At 36.9% G+C, this 17,962-nt stretch overlaps 1 protein-coding gene and 1 non-coding gene across 3 annotated transcripts; both read left to right on the top strand.

Moving 5' to 3' along the window:
- The first annotated feature begins 404 nt into the window (after window positions 1–404).
- LOC112804241 (small nucleolar RNA R71) lies at window positions 405–508 on the top strand. The gene has a single exon (XR_003202857.1). It is a non-coding gene; the product is annotated as a small nucleolar RNA R71 (small nucleolar RNA).
- Window positions 509–13,450: 12,942 nt separating this feature from the next.
- Window positions 13,451–17,627, top strand: LOC112800934 (serine/threonine-protein kinase PBL35). 2 transcript variants are annotated; one of them, XM_025843393.3, is made up of 7 exons: window positions 13,610–13,801; window positions 14,201–14,439; window positions 15,184–15,527; window positions 15,627–15,762; window positions 16,205–16,341; window positions 16,430–16,553; window positions 16,912–17,627. In XM_025843393.3, exons 2-7 carry the CDS (start codon window positions 14,205–14,207, stop codon window positions 17,421–17,423), a joined length of 1,488 nt encoding a protein of 495 aa, XP_025699178.1. In that variant the 5' UTR covers window positions 13,610–13,801; window positions 14,201–14,204; the 3' UTR covers window positions 17,424–17,627. The 2 variants fall into 2 exon arrangements, with proteins under 2 accessions (XP_025699177.1, XP_025699178.1); XM_025843392.3 differs by having other exon boundaries at window positions 13,451–14,439.
- The last annotated feature ends 335 nt before the right edge of the window (window positions 17,628–17,962 follow it).

The following is a 17,962-nucleotide window of genomic DNA, read 5'->3' as shown; positions in this document are numbered from 1 at the left end:
GGAATTATAGGTGTTTCCATAAGGTTCACCCATGTAATTCACCTCTACCATTGTAGGATTCTCAGAAGATGCCTCTTTAGTACTGTTGGATGCATTTTGCCATCTATTCAGACTCTGAGAAATCATGTTGACTGACTTACTGAGTCAACATTTTGTTCTGAGCCAATATGGCATTCAGAGCATCAATTTCAAGAACTCCCTTCCTCTGAGGCGTCCCATTATTCACAGGATTCCTTTCAGAAGTGTACATGAACTGGTTATTTGCAACCATGTCAATGAGTTCTTGAGCTTCTGTAGGCATTTTCTTTAGGTGAATGGATCCACCTGCAAAATGGTCTAATGACATCTTAGAGAACTCAAATAGACCATTATAGAATATATCCAAAATGGTCCACTCTGAAAGTATGTCAGAAGGACACTTTTTGGTCAACTGCTTGTATCTTTCCCAAGCTTCAAAGAGGGATTCACCATCTTTTTATTTGAAGGTTTGAACATCCACTCTAAGCTTGCTCAGCTTTTAAGGAGGAAAGAACTTAGCCAAGAAGGTTGTGACCAACTTATCCCAAGAGTCTAGGCTATCTTTAGGTTGTGAGTCCAACCATGTTCTAGCTCTGTCTCTTACAACAAAAGGTAAAAGCATGAGCCTGTAGACTTCAGGATCTACTCCATTAGTCTTAACAGTATTACAAATCTGCAAGAACTCAGTTAAAAACTGATAGGGATCTTTTGATGGAAGTCCATGAAACTTGCAGTTCTGTTGCATTAGAGCAACTAGTTGAGGTTTCATCTCAAAATTATTTGCTCCAATAGCAAGGATTGAGATACTTCTTCCATAAAAATTGGAAGTAGGTGTAGTATAATCACCAAGCATCCTCCTTGCATTATTGTTGGGTTCGGTCATGTCTGCTTCTTTTTCGAGATTCTCTGTAAGGTTTTCTCTGGATTGTTATGCTTTAGCTTCTCTTAGCTTCTTCTTCAAAGTCCTTTCAGGTTCAGGATCTGCTTCAACAAGAATGTCCTTGTCCTTGCTCCTGCTCATATGAAAAAGAAGAGAACAAAAAGGGAAGAGGAATCCTCTATGTCACAGTATAGAGATTCCTTTATGTGAGTAGAAGAAAAAAAGAATAAGAATGAAGAAGAGAAAAATTCAAATACAGGGGAGAAGAGAGGGTTCGAATTTTAAGATGAAGAGAAGTGTTAGTAAATAAATAAAATAAATAGAAAGAGATGAGAGGGAGAGATTTTTGAAAATTATTTTTGAAAAAAAGTGAGTGATTTTCGAAAATTAAGAGAAGAAATAAAATTAAAACTAAAATTTGAAACAATTAGTTAATTAAAAGAATTTTGAAAAAGAGTGAGGAATTTTCGAAAATTAGAAAGAGAAAAGTAGTTAGGTGGTTTTGAAAAAGATAAGAAATAAACAAAAAGTTAATTAATTAGTTGAAAAAGATTTGAAAATCAATTTTGAAAAGATAAGGAGTTAGAAAAGATTTTTTTTTTGAAATTGATTTTGAAAAAGATATGATTTGAAAAAAGATATGGTTGAGATTTGTTTTGAAAAAGATTTGAAAAAGAAATTAAAAAGATTTGATTTTTCAAATTAAAATTGATTACTTGACTAACAAGAAACTAAAAGATATGATTCTAGAATTGAAAGATTGAACCTTTCTTAACAAGAAAGTAACAAACTTCAAATTTTTGAATCAATCACATTAATTGTTAGTAAAATTTTCGAAAATTATGAAATAAAATTAAGAAAAAGATTTTGAAAATCATTTTTCTAAAATTTTCAAAAATTAATAAGAAAAATGAAAAAGATTTGATTTTTGAAAAAGATTTTGAAAATATAGGATTTTTAAAATTGAAATCTTGATTTGACTAACAAGAAACAACTTATTTTAAAAAATTTTGACTAAGTCAACCCAAAGTTTTCGAAATTTATGAGACAAATAAAGGAAAGATATTTTTTATTTTTGAATTTTTAATGATGAGAGAGAAAAACACAAAAATGACTCACAACATAAAAATTATGAATCAAAACACATGATGCATGCAAGAACACTATGAATGTCAAGATGAACACCAAGAACACTTTGAAGATCAAGATGAACATCAAGACTTATTTTTGAAAATTTTCAAGAAAAGAAAAACATGCAAGGCACCAAACTTAGAAATTTTTCATGTTTAGACACTATGAATGCAAAAATGCATATGAAAAATAACAAAAAACACAAAATAAAAAAATATGAAGATCAAACAAGAAGACTTACCAAGAATAACTTGAAGATCATGAAGAATGCAATGCATGAATTTTCGAAAATATTTTTGACAAAAAATAAAAGTATACAATTGACACTAAACTTAAAAATTGACTCTAGACTCAAACAAGAAACACAAAATATTTTTGGTTTTTATGATTTTATTATTTTTTTATTTTTTTTTTGAAAATTAATTGTGGAATTAAAGAATTAAAGAAGATCAAAAAATCCCTACTAAGGAATTTTCACTAGGGGATAAAGTACTGCTAAACATTCAAACCATGAAGGTGCCCCCACAGCTGTCTGATTACTATATTGTGACTGAGATCTTTCCACGGAAACTCATAGAGGTCATCAAAGAAGAAACCGGAAGGAAGTTCACGGTAAAGAAAGACAAGCTAAGGCACTGTGATCTTCAATTTCCATGATCAACAGAATGAAGGATGTCAAGCTAGTGACAATAAAAGAGCGCTTGTTGGGAGGAAACCCAACCTGAGGTAGTTTTCTTTTCATAGCTTTTTCAATAAAAATGCTGAATAATTGGTATGCATTGCAAGGAGCTAAGTTTGGTGTTGCACACCAAAACAATTTAAGGGAGAATGGAGGATTCTAAGTTTGGTGTTCCACCAAAATCTCACTTAAAAGCACATTCTCACCTCCTGCACAATGCTAGCTCCAAGCAATCAGACAAATTATTCAACTCTTTAACAGCTTTCTAGCTTTAATTCCATAACCTCTAGCAAAGACACAAGGATTTCACATATGGTTAACTTGTTGCATCAGAGGCAGTGGCAAGCAATTAAGTTTGGTGTTCCCTGATAAACGAAATTTAGCATGCCGATTTAGAATTCAAGGATGAATATGATCGTGAGTATAGTCTAATCGGCACTCAAATTTCGTACCAAACAATCCTACAATCTATATCCGAGAGTAGAATAGACGATGCTCTCTCGGTTTCGCTTGATGGCATTTCAAGGACATAGAAGTCAATTGGGAACACCAACCCTTTGATATTCACCAATACGTCTTCCGCAACACCCGTTACGGTTATTATGCTTTTATCCGCTAGGACAAATCTTGCCGTCGACCTTTTTAGTGGTGGCAACTTCAATATCCGGTAGACGGAGAGCGGCATGATGCTAACACATGCTCCGAGGTCACACATACAATCTATAAATTGAACTCCATTAACGGTGCAAGTGACCATACAAGGGCCCGGATCATCACACTTCTCGGGCAATGCTCCCATTAAAGCGGAAATAGAACTCCCCAATGGGATGGTTTCCAATTCAAGAATTATATCCTTGTTTATGCATAGATCTTTGAGGAATTTTGCATATCTAGGAACTTGATGGATAGCATCAAAGAGGGGAATGGTTACCTCAACTTTCTTGAACATTTCCACCATTTTTGGGTCGAGTTCTATGCGCTTTCTAGCTTTCTTTGCAAGTGTTGGAAATGGAAGTGGTTGAGCGATTTCTTCTTCTTCCAAGGTTCTCTTGGCCTTGGTTGTCTCCCTTGTTGGTTGGGCTTCATCCTCAACTATGACTTGTGGTGTCTCCTTTTCCTCTACCTCTTCCATATCTCATCTTCTTGGGTGGTTGTGATGGGATTGGGGTCCTTTGCTTCATTCTCTTTTAATTGTGTTCCGGATCTAAGGGTGATAGCATTAATACCTCCTTTTGGATTTGGTTGGGGTTGAGAGGGAATAACACTTTGGATTGGGGGTTGAGGAGTGGGGTTTGATGGTGCATCCATGCGTGCAAGAAGAGCTTGTAGTGTAGAGGTGAGGCCGGTGAGACCGGAAGCAAGTGTGTTTTGTAGTTCCTTTTGGCCTTGGATAATGGTCCGGAGTGTTTCGTCTTGGTTGGAGGGGGTGGTTGTATATGCGAGTTGAGGAGATTGTGATTGGTTGGGTGGCGATCTTTGATGTGGTGGTTGGTATGTTTGATAGTTTCTTTGTGGGTTTTGTTGGTTGTATGGTTGATTTTGTTGGTTGTATGGTCGGTTTTGTGAGAAGTTTTGTGAGTTGTTGCTCCATCTTTGACCTCCTCCGTTGTTGTTGTTGTCCCTATTTCCTTGTTGGTGATTGTCTCTCCAATTTTGATTATGGTACCCTCCCCCTTGATTGTAGTTTCCTCCTTGATAAGGGTGCCCTTGGTTAGAATTACCGCCTTGGTAGTATCCTTGATTTGGGCGGTCATAGAAATTATGGGTAGCCGCCAAAGTGTTGTCTTCTTGAAGGCTTGGGCACTCATCCGTGTAGTGAGAATAGCAAGAGCAAATGCCACATACTTTTTGAGGAACCAATTGTTGGTTGTGTTGTTGAGGGGGTGGGGGTTGTTGTTGGTATGATTGAGGTTGTTGTGGTTGTTGTTGGTTCAATTGGAGTTGCCTCAAGATGGATGTCATTTCACTCAAGGATTGAGTTAAAGCGGTGGTTTCACTACTAGTTGATACCTCATTCACGGTTCTTGGACGGTTAACTCTTCGTCTCATATGTTGGTTGGATTCGGCTAAGTCAATGATAAGTTGCCATGCCTCTTCCGCTGTTTTATATTTGGACAAAGAACCATTGCTAGAGGTGTCCAAGAGAGTTCTATCTTGCTCTCGCATCCCTTGACATATGTATCCAAGCAATACTTGAGTATCAAGCATGTGATTGGGGCATGCGTCTAGTAGCTTGCGAAACCGTTCCCAATACTCGTAGAATGGTTCCGTCTCACCTTGCACAATACAAGACATTTCCTTCCTTAGCCTATCCATCTTCTCCGGGGGTAAGAATTTATCCAAGAATCCTCTTCTAAGTAGGTCCCAATCGGAGGTAACTTCACTAGATAGAGTGTAGAACCATTCTTTAGCCTTGTCTTCAAGAGAGAAAGGGAAAGCAAACAACCATATGGCAACCTCATCGGACCCTTCCCGTCTAGTAGTTGAGCATATGCGATGGAAGTCCTTGAGATGTCGAATAGGGTCTTGTGCGGGAAGCCCATGAAACTTAGGTAGGAGGTTGATCAAAGCGGTCTTTAATTCAAAGTTAGCATTCAAGTTGGGGTGAGTTACATGATGGGGTTGAAGGACATAATCCGATGCACCCGCTTCCTTGATGGTAACTCTCCTCAGAGCATCCATGGTATTATTACCTAAAACAAAAGAAGAATTGTTAGAGAGATTGGTGGGAGTATGACTAATGCCTTCTTTGAGTGACGGTTCAATGTTCACTTTTAGTAAGGTGGTTGCGGAGGTGAAAACCTCTTCACCTTTCCCAAACTTTAGCCGCCTCCGAGCTTGTCTAATATGAAACAAAGTTCGTTCTATTTCCGGATCAAAAGGGACTGAGCTCGGATTCGGTTGTGAACGCGTCATGCAATGAAGGGGAAATGAAATTCATGGTAACGATGAGGGGTTAGTCACTTGAACAATTTACAATGAAATGTAGCTATGTACATATGCACACACTCAATCCAAACAATAACATGGCACACTAAGCAAACTTCCCCGGCAACGGCGCCATTTTGATAAATGAAATTTAGCATGCCGATTTAGAATTCAAGGATGAATATGATCGTGAGTATAGTCTAATCGGCACTCAAATTTCGTACCAAATAATCCTACAATCTATATCCGAGAGTACTAGTCTCCCGAGTCGTCCTTCCTTGGAATTGCCAAAATGTGCATCTTATTGATTAGAAAGAGTTGTTAAGGTTCTTTGAAAGTTTTAGCAACGTAGTAGGAAACAAGCAATCAATCATTAAAGGACTTGGCTTAGGGTTGGCAATTGAATGCATATCCTTATAGTTCTTTCAATGAAGATAACAATTAGGCCATGCCTCATTTAGTTATCCCCTAGGTATAGAGGAAAGTCAAATGAAGGTAGTCAACTTGAGTCACAAGTCCTAGCTTCACCTCATGGGAATCTAGCTTTAGTGCACTCCAAGTCGATTAGCAATCCCTAATTCCAAATCAACAATTGACACAACTATTCAACTTCTTCTAATGATCCAACCCTATGCCAAGTGAGAATTTTCTACTCCATAACTAGTGTTGACATTTTATCAAACATGTGATGAGCAAGAAAGAAAGTCATAGTAAAATGAGAAGAAAAGTAGAATTAAAGGTATTGCAACACAAGGAACTAATAACAAATGTCAAAGAGCAACAATGAGGATCAAAATCTCCAAGTATTAATGAAATCCAAAATCATAAAGTTGAATCCTAGATCTAAGGGAGTTTAGCAATTACAACTACAACTTGAAATTGGAAAAGAAAATCTATTACATGAACAAAGTAAAGTGAGAATTGCGATGGATCTCACCAAAGAGTGGGTGAAAATTCAGAAATTTGATGAAGAAGAACCCTAGTAAGAGCTTGAGATCTCTCTCTCCTCCTCTAAGAGTGTGACTCACTATCCCTCAAAAATATCTAAAACTAGAAAATGAACTAAGTCCCTTTGACCCTTGCCCCTCTGGTCTTCTTAAACTTTCCCCGCTAAGATATTCCCCAAAAATGGGATCTCCAACCAACTCCACGCCTAAGTCACGTGACTTCTAAAAAAAATCACATTCGAACATCGGCGCTTACGCGCAAGGTACGCGCGCGCACCACAGATGCAATTTGGAATGTACGCGGAGGCGTGACGTACGCGTGCGCGCTCACGAAGATCATGGCTTAGCCGCTACGCAAGCCGACTCGTGGCTTGACTCTTGGCTTCGGCTTCTAGTTGTTCTATCCACGCGGACGCGTCAAGTGCGCGCACGCGCCCATGCCGAGATTTCCAAGGCTTAATTCTCTTGCTCCCTTCCTTTGCTCCCATCTTCCTTCTCTCTCACGGTCCATCCCTGCTCTATATTCTGGAACCACTTAACACACGGGTCACGGCATTGAATGGCATCGAGAGAGGATTAGAAATGTATCTATTTTAGTGCAAAATAAGTATGTTTTCATCCATGGTGCAAAACTAGGAAAGGAATGCAAATCCTTGTATTTTCATACAGAAAGTGTGTGGAATCATTGATAAAACCCCTGAAATTAGCACAAGATAAACCCTCGAAATGGGGTTTGCATTCCCACACCAAAATAAATCCAAAAGACACACTCAATTTATGCATACTAACCATTCATTTAAGGGCTTGAGAAGCAAGCAACTTTTGAGAATTATGCAGGAAATTAGCCAACAATTGAAGACAATTTGCATTGTGACTCAAAAGGGATACAACAAGAGGAAGAATGAAAAGCTGCAACCCAAAAGGTTGTATCTACACTTAATCCTTGTTGTTGTGAAATGTTTTAATTTAGGAATTCTTGTATGTCTTGCTAAAGTGTTCATCTGATTGCAAGTGAAGTTGTTTGATTAAGTATGCTGATCTGCATAATGTTTGTTATCCATCACTTAGCTTTGAATTTTGTTTTGTTTCCCCTGCTGTTTGAATAAAAGAGAGATGTTTGACTTAGAAAAGTAATTGTTCAATGTTGCAAAAGTTAGAATGAAAGTTAGTGGTGGTATGTGTTTGATTCAATTATTAGCTCATAGAATAAATGCTGTATAATGACATATTACTTGAAGCTTAAGCTAGTTTGCTGCTATGATCCTTCAATTAATGAAAGTCCGTTGCAAATAAATCAAAACTAAAAGAAAAAGAAGAAGAAAAAGCCAAAAGCTGGCAAAGAAACAAATAATAAGGCTAGACACCAATAGCTTGGACCCTAGGACACATGCCTGTGGTGTTTTTGTACTAGGATATGCTTGGACAAGTAAGTTCTAATGAGTATTTCAAAACTTGGCCACTTAAATCAACTGATTTGGGATTGCCAACTGAAAGTCCACAATAAAGAGCAACCTAGCTACAAAACATTTAGTTATCCAAAGAGATGCTGGGCATCAATGATCCTAGGAAGAAAAAGGTGAGCCATGTGTCTGTGGTGAAGAAATGTCGAGTGAAATTAAGCTAAAGGCCACTGCAACATTTGCCACCAAGCCTTCAATAAGCAATAAGCTCTCTAATGCAAAAGAAAGAAGAAAAAGCTAACAAGGGAAATAAGCAAAAAGTAAGGTATTGTAGCAGCAACCTTGGTGAACCCTTTAGGAGACATTGTTTGTTTTGACAGCAAGTAATAAATGAACTACTATTGATCTGCATAAAACCCCATAAACCAAATTCAACTATCTGCCTGATAAGGACATATATACTTCTCTATTTCATTCTATCTTCTCTTATGTTTAGTGCTTGCTTGGGGACAAGCAAGATTTAAGTTTGGTGTTGTGATGACAAGTCATCATATGCCTATTTTTCAAGTTAATTTCACTTGTTTCACTAGTGTTTATGCACTTTCTTGCATTCTAAGTAAGTAATTTGGAATGGAAATGCATGATTTCTTTGAATCAAACAACCACCATTTAATTAATGCTAAATCATGAGGTTTAAGCTAAATTTAATTGTATTTTAATGATTTATAAACCTTGTGAATTTGGTGATACTTTGATTGGTTATTTTGATTATTTGTAGGTGAAGAAAAGAAGAAAACAAGAAAGCGTGGCCTAAGAAGTGTGGCCCAAGGAAGAAAATAGTGTGGCAAAATGAAGGAGGGAAGCCACACTGCTCTCCCCAAGAGCACACTGCTCTCCAAGGGAGCACAACAATGAACCAAGCATGCAAAGCTTCAATGCTCTGCCCTCCCTTGAGAGCGGAGCACAAATTCAAGCCAAGAAACAAGGAAGAGCAAAAATTCTGCTCTACTCTCCTCAAGAGCAATTTCGGGCTCCTCATGGAAAAATTGAAGAAAAATTAACTCCAAGTGCCACCCATGGGTTTCGAACCCAAGCTCAAGAGGGAAGGAAGTGGCGCTCAAATGAAAGAAAAACAAGCCAAAATTGGCTTGTTTTCAACCTCCAAGGATTGAACACAGCACCTTAAGGAAGCAAGGAGCAAGGTGCCACTTTGTGCACAAAAGAAATCAGCCAGCGCATGCTTCCCCAAAGTTTCGAACTTGGGACTTCACCCAAGAACAATGCGCTGCTCACAAGGAGAGCAGAGCACTCTCCTTGGTGCTTGGTGCGTGCATCACATGGTCCAGGAAGCTTGGCGCGCACATTGACTCGGCCAGGGGGGCTTGGAGCGCGCAAGATATGAGCACAAGCACTGCTCCGCTCTCCACAAGAGCGGAGCAGCATCCTGATGTCTCACCAACCTTGGCACGCAACTTGGATCCCTACACAAAGCTTCACTGCTCTGCTCTCCACAAGAGCAGAGCAGCCTCTTGGGAGAAACTTGGGCTGAAATTCAATTAAAAATCCAACTTAATTCATTTCTTCACCAAATTAAAAGCCCATCCAAATTCTAAAACCCAAGAATAGAAAGTGTATAAATAGAGGCTAGTTTGATTTAGAAAAAAAGAAAAAGAACCTTCAATTTCATTTTTACCTCTAGACTCACTTTGAAAGTTTGATTTTCATTTCTGGAGCTTTTACTTTTAAATTTAGATCTTAGAGAATTGGGAAGAGGAATTGATCTCTCTTCTTCCTTGTTCTTGCTCGAACACTCTTTATTTTTCTTGCTTTGGATCTTGGGCGGAGAATTGAAGAACTTCTGTTTCAATCTCACCTTGAGATCTCTTGTTTACTCTTTCTGCATAATTGAATTTAAATTTCTGTTTACTGCTTCATCTTCTATTCTTCCGCAATTTACTTTTCTTTATTTCTTTTGCAATTAATCTTGTTGGATCAAGGGAGGATTTGAGATCTAGACTTGCTTTCTAGTCTCTTCCACTCCTGAGATCTTCAACCATCTTTTAATTTTCTGCAATTAAGCACAAGTCATTTTCTGTTTTATGTTTCAAAGCATTCTATCCTTACTTTTTAAGATCTGTTTCAATTCAATTCATCTTCTACTCTTCTGTTTAATGCAATTTACTTCTGCTTGTTTAAATTCTGCAATCCCAGTCCCTCAATCCCTTTATCATTCAAGCAATTTATACTTCTTGCACTCTAAGTTACCGCAATTTACATTTCTTGCACTTTAAGTTTCAGTCATTTAATTTCTTGTTCTTTAAGATTCAGCACCTTTACTTTCAGTTCTCTTTAATTTCTGCAATTCATCCCTCTCCCTTTACATTTCTTGCAATTTACCTTCTGTCTGCTACAAATCACTCAACCAATACTTGATTCGCTTGACTAAATCAACCACTAAACTAAAATTGCTCAATCCTTCAATCCCTATGGGATCGACCTCACTCATGTGAGTTATTATTACTTGATGCGACCCGGTACACTTGCCGGTGAGTTTTGTGTTGGATCATTTTCCACACATCAGTTCTCACCCATGCGGATTTTGTGGTTTTCAGATGCAGGACGTGAGGCTTCTCGTTGAAGCATGTTGAAGACTTCTGGATTAGCGAAGATCCTTTGTTCTCGGGACTCCATTTTAGTTTTATATGCTTTGCTTAGATACTTTTATCTCCATTAAATAATACAAACTGTGATAACCACTCTAACAGGAGATTTTGGAGAATAGGTTTTTTGTATTTATGTCCCTTTGGGTTTCCTTGGGGTTTCTTATTTTATTTACATGTATATATTGTTATGCTCGGACCGGTTATCTTCGCAACTGGATTTTGAGTTTTGATATTCCTGTTTTTGACACTCCTTGTATATATATAATCTTGCAATAGTTATTTCCTTCATTCGTTACGTTTTCGATCGGAGTGTTGCGCTTTCGAGTTACGATTTTTTGTTTACCCATTTTTCTTCAAAGGCTCCTAGTTATAATCATCTCTCATACTAATATACGTACTAAATTTTAATTTTTAGAGGTCGTAATACCTTGCCATCTCTGAATTATGACTTAAGCATAAGATTCTGTATGGTAGGGTGTTACAAGTACTGTCCAAGTAGATGAACCTCTTTAGAGAACTTCTTCACAGAACAAGACCTCAATACACTGAGTTATCTCTTCTTATTTCTGAATGAACAAAAAAACTTCTTTTATCTCCTTGCATGTTGCTGGGCTACTCTTCCTAGGTCAACTTCTTGAACTTTGTGCTTCACCAACCCACCATCTCACTTTTTCCCATTAATCTTCAGAATAGAAACTTTGGTTCTGACCTTCTCTTGTTGACTGAAAGCCATAGGAAAGTAGAAACAGATATCCTCAATGGTAAACTTAGATCTTGGCCATTGATAAGCTACTTGGTCTCCAAGACATACTTGTGACCGTAGATACACAGCAGTGGGAACAGAAATCATCTTTCCCATGTTTCTCAATATGGAGTGGCAGAGAGTTGAAGATGAAGAGAAGAAAATGAGATACATGTAGAAGGAAATAAAATCACCTTTAGCTTCTGACCTCTGCTTGATGTGGTTTGAAATGGTTGATTAGACTTCTGTCATTCAAGCTTAATCTTTCTCTTTCTTGCTTCTTTGGTGATTAGCTTAGGGAAGAAGCTCTCTCTTTCTTCTGTGATTTCTGACCAAAGGGGAAAAGTGAACGTTGATTTGGTGAAAGCAAATGAGAGGGAATTGCTTCCTATTGGGCTTGGATCGGATCATTTCATGTAACCCGTTTTGATTTCTCAGCTTTGTTTTCTTTTCGGCTTCGTTTGTGTTATTAACCAACCAGCCTTGTTCTAATTTCATCCAATTGGGCTGCTGTATTGATTTGTGGCCTGCAATGCTTAATTACAAATAATTAACATTAGTTAGATAATTTCCCAAAAATAATGTTTGCCATCATTGATTAATTTAGTTAATTTCTTAACTCAACACAATACACTTAAAATATCTTCGTGTTACACCCAAATATCTTCGTATTACACCCAAATTTACTACAAATACAGAAAAATATTTTCTTTAATGCTACATTTTTTTCTTCTTTTTTTCTTATTTATTTCTTTCTTTTAGTTGAATGAATTGAATGAATGTAAGTTCATCCTCTTCCAAATAATTTTGTACCATTATGTGTTTCTTTTTCTTCTTTGTCTGGTTTTTTTGTTTTTTATTCTTGTTAAGAGAGTAAAACAAGAAAAAAAGATGAATAAGACAAAAAAAAGATGATGATGATGATGATGATGACGATGATGACGATGATGATGATGATGAAAAAAAAGAAGAAGAAGAAGCACCAGAAAATGAGGAGGAGGGAGAAAAAGAGTTTTGAATTATGCAGGACTTATTAGCACATATACACCAAAAATTCTTAAACAATACACTCAAATATCTTCGTGTTATACCCAAATATCTTCGTGTTACACCTAAATTTGCTGCAAATACAGAAAAATATTTCCTCTAATACGGAACTTTTACATTACATTCAATTTAAACCATCAACGATGAACAACAATTTTCACAAACAAAACAATAATCAATTTCGTTTTGGTTCAATTGACAATCTGAACTTAAATTATTCATTATCTTCAATAACGAGATAACTGATGATGGAGGAGAAGGAGAAAAATGAAGGAGGAGAAGAAATTCCAATAAAAAAAAAAGAAGGAGGAGGAGGAGGAGGAGGAGGAAGAGGAGGTGGTGGTGATGATAACGAAAGAAAAGAAGAAGAAGAAGAAGAAGAAGAACGTGCAGTAACGGCACGAAAAAGAAAAACATGCGCGCGTAAATATAAATGATTTGTATAGTAAAATGACTTGTATTTGAAGAATAATACTAATAATAAATATAAAATATGTCAAAATATTAAATATGTTGGTCTTTTACTCAAGGGTTTGAATATTGTTTAAAAATAACCAAAATATATATACTCAAATCCGCGACTTCTTAAGTATGGGGAGACTATGCCATTTGAACTATAATTCATTGGCATAACCAAAATATATTACAAATTTAATATATGAAAAATAATATTTGAAGAAAAAAAACTGAACACTGCTTTTTTTTTTCCTTTAATTTAAACATAGTAGATAATAAAGGAATAGATCCCTTAATTTAAAATATCACTCTATGCATTTCAAAATATTAGACTTTCATGATTGTACAAAAAAAAAAAAAGAAAAAAAGAAGAAATGATTTAATATTTTAGATTTAAAAAGTTCAAGTGGGCAACTAAATGTCCTTACCTTTCAAATGATCATCCATTTAATTTACAATATGTTAAACTTTTTTAGAAGAATAATATTCTGAATATTTTTTTGAGGTAATTTTATCCGACTACTTGAAATTAAATTTCATAAAAGATGTATGGTAACTTATGTGTTTTTTTTTTTTTTAAAAAAAGAGAGGATTATTTATCACCTGAATACATCATGTGTTCATAGTTAGCTGTAGGCAACGAACAGTTAGTATTTCTTTTGTAACGGCTTGTACATTATTATAGTATATAAACAAATATTACAGAAGATATAATATTGAATGAATTAATTAATTAGATTAATTTCCCAACATTTGTTTGTTTGTCTGTATGTTGGTTTGTTTGTGTTTCCTTTTGCAGCATTGTGTTTGTGTAGCAGTAACGAGGGACCCTCCAATCACTGAGAGATTTCTCTCTATTCTTTGAGCTTAGCGGAGTTTTCTGAGTTTCATCTCAGCTCTCAGCTCTCAGGTATTCTGCTCTCTCTGCGAGTGTTTTCTTTCTTCGTTAAAAGCTGCCACTTCACTCTCTCTTCTCTTCTTTTACCCTTCCTTTCTCATTTCCCAACTCATCATCCTTCATCATCAATCTAGGGTTCAAGTTTCTTCTTGTGCTTTTCCCACCACCCCTTTTCATTTGGGTACTTTGATCTGTTTCATGTGATCCGTTTCTCTTTCCTCTTGGGTTTTCTCATTTGCACTGTTTTGAACTGTTCTGATATGAAAAGTTGTGATTTTTAGCCCCTTTTGTATCAAAATTTTAGTGGATATGGTGGTGGGAGAGTAGGGGCATTTAAAAGTTTTTTTTTTTTTGGGAATTGTGGGGGTGGTTTTGGTTTTGATGATATCTGGGGTTTGGTCTCTTTGCTAGAGCCATGGGTTTGGGTGCTGAGAATGGTAAGGTGGTAGATTCTTGGGATGTGTGTAAATCAAAGCGGAAGAAGAAGAGTAAGAAATTGAAGCAGAAGGAAGGGGAGGTAGTGGTGGAGGAGGAAGATGAGGAGTTTGAGGGAGAGACTGGGTGTTGGGTTAGGCTAAGGTTCATGGGGAGCTGCATTTCTTCAAGACCCAAAGTTGATAACTCAGTCAGTGGCACCACCACTCATGATGGTAATCTATCTCTATTTCCTCTTTGAGAGTTGTTATTATTTTTGTGCTTAATTTCTCAGATGTGCTTTGAAGGTTCCTTGTTGGTAAATGTGTTTGTGGTATGTTTTTCATTGCACACAAATGTTACTCAAAGGTTGTATATTGGTTTTCCTTTTTGTCTGGTTTGGTCTGCTCTAGAATTCTTCCAATTGAAACTTTACCATACTTTATGAATGTGAATGATGAATCAATGATATGCCGAAAATGAAGGTGTGGGATTAGTTTTGCTGTGGCATCTAATCAAAACAATATTGAGCAATATGAGATCTAGTTATGTTAAATAATTGACATAGCCTACACAGGATTAATATGTTAATCCTATTAGATGTGCTGTAATCTCCATCATTGAGGTTTTTATTTTTCTCTTCTTTTAACTGCGTGTAGCTTTCCGAGTTCATGAGTGAGAAACCAATGTTGATTTAGATTTTAGATTAGCTAGGAAAGTGTCGCATCTGAAACTTTTCTTAAACTAAATAATATCAGATAACGTGTGTATTAGAACAGAAGTTTATCCTATTAAATGTTTGAAATAACTGGATTTCAGAAATGTTGTAAAGGGTTAAACTATTTTTAAGTTCAATCGTTGGTTTAACAAATAAATCTTGAGTTGGTACTTATTTCCCCATTTTGTCCAAGTTTGAAAGTGCATGATGCTACTTTAGAGCTTTTTCCTATAATCTTTTCTCTCTTTGGCTTTTCTTTTAGCTGAAAGTAAATCAACTAGTGATACAAGTAGAGACCAACGAAGTGAACCAACGGCCCCAGTAGTCTCATCTACAACCACTAGCAATGCAAGCAGTTCATCAACTTCTAAACTCGAAGAGGAGCTTAAAGTTGCCTCCAGGCTACGAAAGTTCTCTTTCAATGATCTTAAGTTGGCAACGAGAAATTTTCGGCCTGAGAGTCTTCTTGGCGAAGGTGGGTTTGGTTGCGTATTCAAGGGATGGGTTGAAGAAAATGGAACTGCTCCAGTGAAACCTGGCACAGGGCTTACCGTTGCCGTAAAAACCCTCAACCATGATGGGCTCCAAGGCCATAAAGAATGGCTGGTTTGTATGCTTTTAATTTTACTTTATTTCTTTCTTTCAAATATTCCTTTATAATTGCATCTTTTTTCGGTTTTGAATTCTTGTTGGTTCATGTTACAGGCTGAAGTAAACTTTCTTGGTGATCTAGTCCATCCACACCTTGTTAAGCTTATAGGGTACTGCATTGAAGATGATCAAAGGTTGCTAGTGTATGAGTTCATGCCTCGGGGAAGCCTAGAAAATCACTTATTTAGGAGTAAGCAACTACTTTTGACTGATTAGTTTCCACATTTTCTTTTCCAGCAATAATAGTTGGACCATTCCTGCACTTTGAAATTTTATATCATTGAAATGACAATGTATTTTCACATGGAAATTAGATTTGAAGGCAGAAGCAGAGGTGTGCTTCTTAATTCTTATTTATATGTTCTAGTACTGACTACTGAGTGATTTAACAATAATGTTTAGTTGTCAATTATACTGTTTCTATATCTCACTTTATTCTTCCCCGGACCTTGCGTTAACGCGGGATGCTTGTTTACCAAGCTGTCCTTCTTATATCTCACTTTATTCCGGTTGGCTTTAGCATTGTTGTATAACATGGGTAGATTGTGAACATAAAATTAACTTTTGCTCTGTATTGTATTTCGATTGTTATCCTTGTTGATGTTCTCATGTAGAAATCATATCGTGTGTAGGATCCATGCCTCTTCCATGGTCCGTTAGGTTGAAAATTGCACTAGGAGCAGCTAAGGGTCTTGCTTTTCTTCACGAAGAAGCTGAACGACCAGTAATATATAGAGATTTTAAAACTTCAAATATATTATTAGATGCAGTAAGTGCAAAATATTACCCAAAATTTTTGCCGTCCCCCCCCCCCTTTTTCTCTCTTTTGTCAGTCTTGTAATATCATGCCAATTCAGGAATACAACGCCAAGCTCTCAGACTTTGGACTCGCCAAAGATGGTCCAGAAGGAGATAAAACCCATGTGTCTACCCGAGTGATGGGAACCTATGGTTATGCAGCACCGGAGTATGTCATGACAGGTAAGTTTAGTTCAATATGGCAAGTCCAAAATTCAAGTATTAGCTGTTATTTATTGGTGAAGTCACATTTTTACTAGGAATGACTCCAGACTGAAATATTTTGAATGTAATTCCTTATGAGATTGTTGAGTTTTAATGTTTGGTACACGATTGTTGTTGAAAACTCCAAAATCAGGTTTCCGCTTTGCTTATGGGAAACTAAACATGCTATTAGTTGTTTTCCTCTGAAATCACATTTATTGTTCAGATCATTATGTACTTGGATTGTAGTTGTCTGCATAAACTTTCAAAAAAAGTTATGCATACATTTTGCCTATAGGATTGCGCAGTTTCATAATTTAAGATACTCGTGTCGCAGGTCATCTTACATCAAGAAGTGACGTGTATAGTTTTGGAGTGGTACTACTTGAGATGTTGACCGGAAGAAGATCTATGGACAAACACCGTCCCAATGGCGAACATAACCTTGTGGAATGGGCTCGGCCGCATCTGGGAGAGAAGAGAAGGTTCTATAGGCTGTTGGACCCTCGCCTTGAAGGCCATTTCTCCATAAAAGGAGCTCAAAAAGCTGCCCAAATTGCCGCTCGCTGTCTTAGTAGAGATCCAAAAGCCAGACCCTTAATGAGTGAAGTTGTAGAAGATCTAAAGCCTCTGCTAAGTCTTAGGGACATGGCAAGCTCTTCATATTACTTCCAATCGATGCAAGCTGACCGCTTTAGCCCTAGTCCAAATACCCGAAATGGGCGGACACAAGGAGTGTTCCTCGCCCGGAATGCGCAGAGGAGTCTTTCAATACCCCATGGTATCCATGCCTCTCCATATCACCATCAGTTTCTGCAACAATCACCAAAACCTAATGGCAAAGCATAGAGCTGGCGAGAATTCTTTCCTTCTTTTCACCTTTTCTTCTTTTTCGAGACTTCTTATTTTCCTCCAGTATAGAATGTGCCCTTGTGTCAAAAAACCATTTTTCATGGACAACTTGAGATCAGACAAAGAAACATGCTGCTTTTATGATGTATGTTATGAGTATCTAGTAGAAGCTATTGAAATAGCTTTGTCTTGTGTCAAAAATTGTTAACCAGTATGTTTCTTCAGGTTGTCGTCATCATCATCATCATCTATTTTTCTTCTTTTTCTTTTTTCAATGTTTTCTCTCGCTTTCTCATGAAACGTTCTCTCCTTTAAGGCTTTGCATGTGTGGCATATAACAATGTGGCTTTCGTAAATTAATATAGGCATATGTTAACAGAAAGATAAAGAAGCAGCATTGTTGCATCAATCTGATGTCAGCTATTTGTTCCTATTTGATCCATGAAACGGGTCTTCATGTGCAGCAAAGGCTCATTCATTACTTTATGGCATCTTCTATTAGTAAAATAGTACAAACTTATTAGTCTGATTATCGT

The sequence above is a fragment of the Arachis hypogaea genome, chromosome 5 (genome assembly GCF_003086295.3).
Source record: "Arachis hypogaea cultivar Tifrunner chromosome 5, arahy.Tifrunner.gnm2.J5K5, whole genome shotgun sequence".
Classification (NCBI taxonomy): Eukaryota; Viridiplantae; Streptophyta; class Magnoliopsida; order Fabales; family Fabaceae; genus Arachis; species Arachis hypogaea.
Note: the sequence above shows the minus strand (reverse complement) of the source record. Positions and strands in the feature narration are given on the sequence as shown.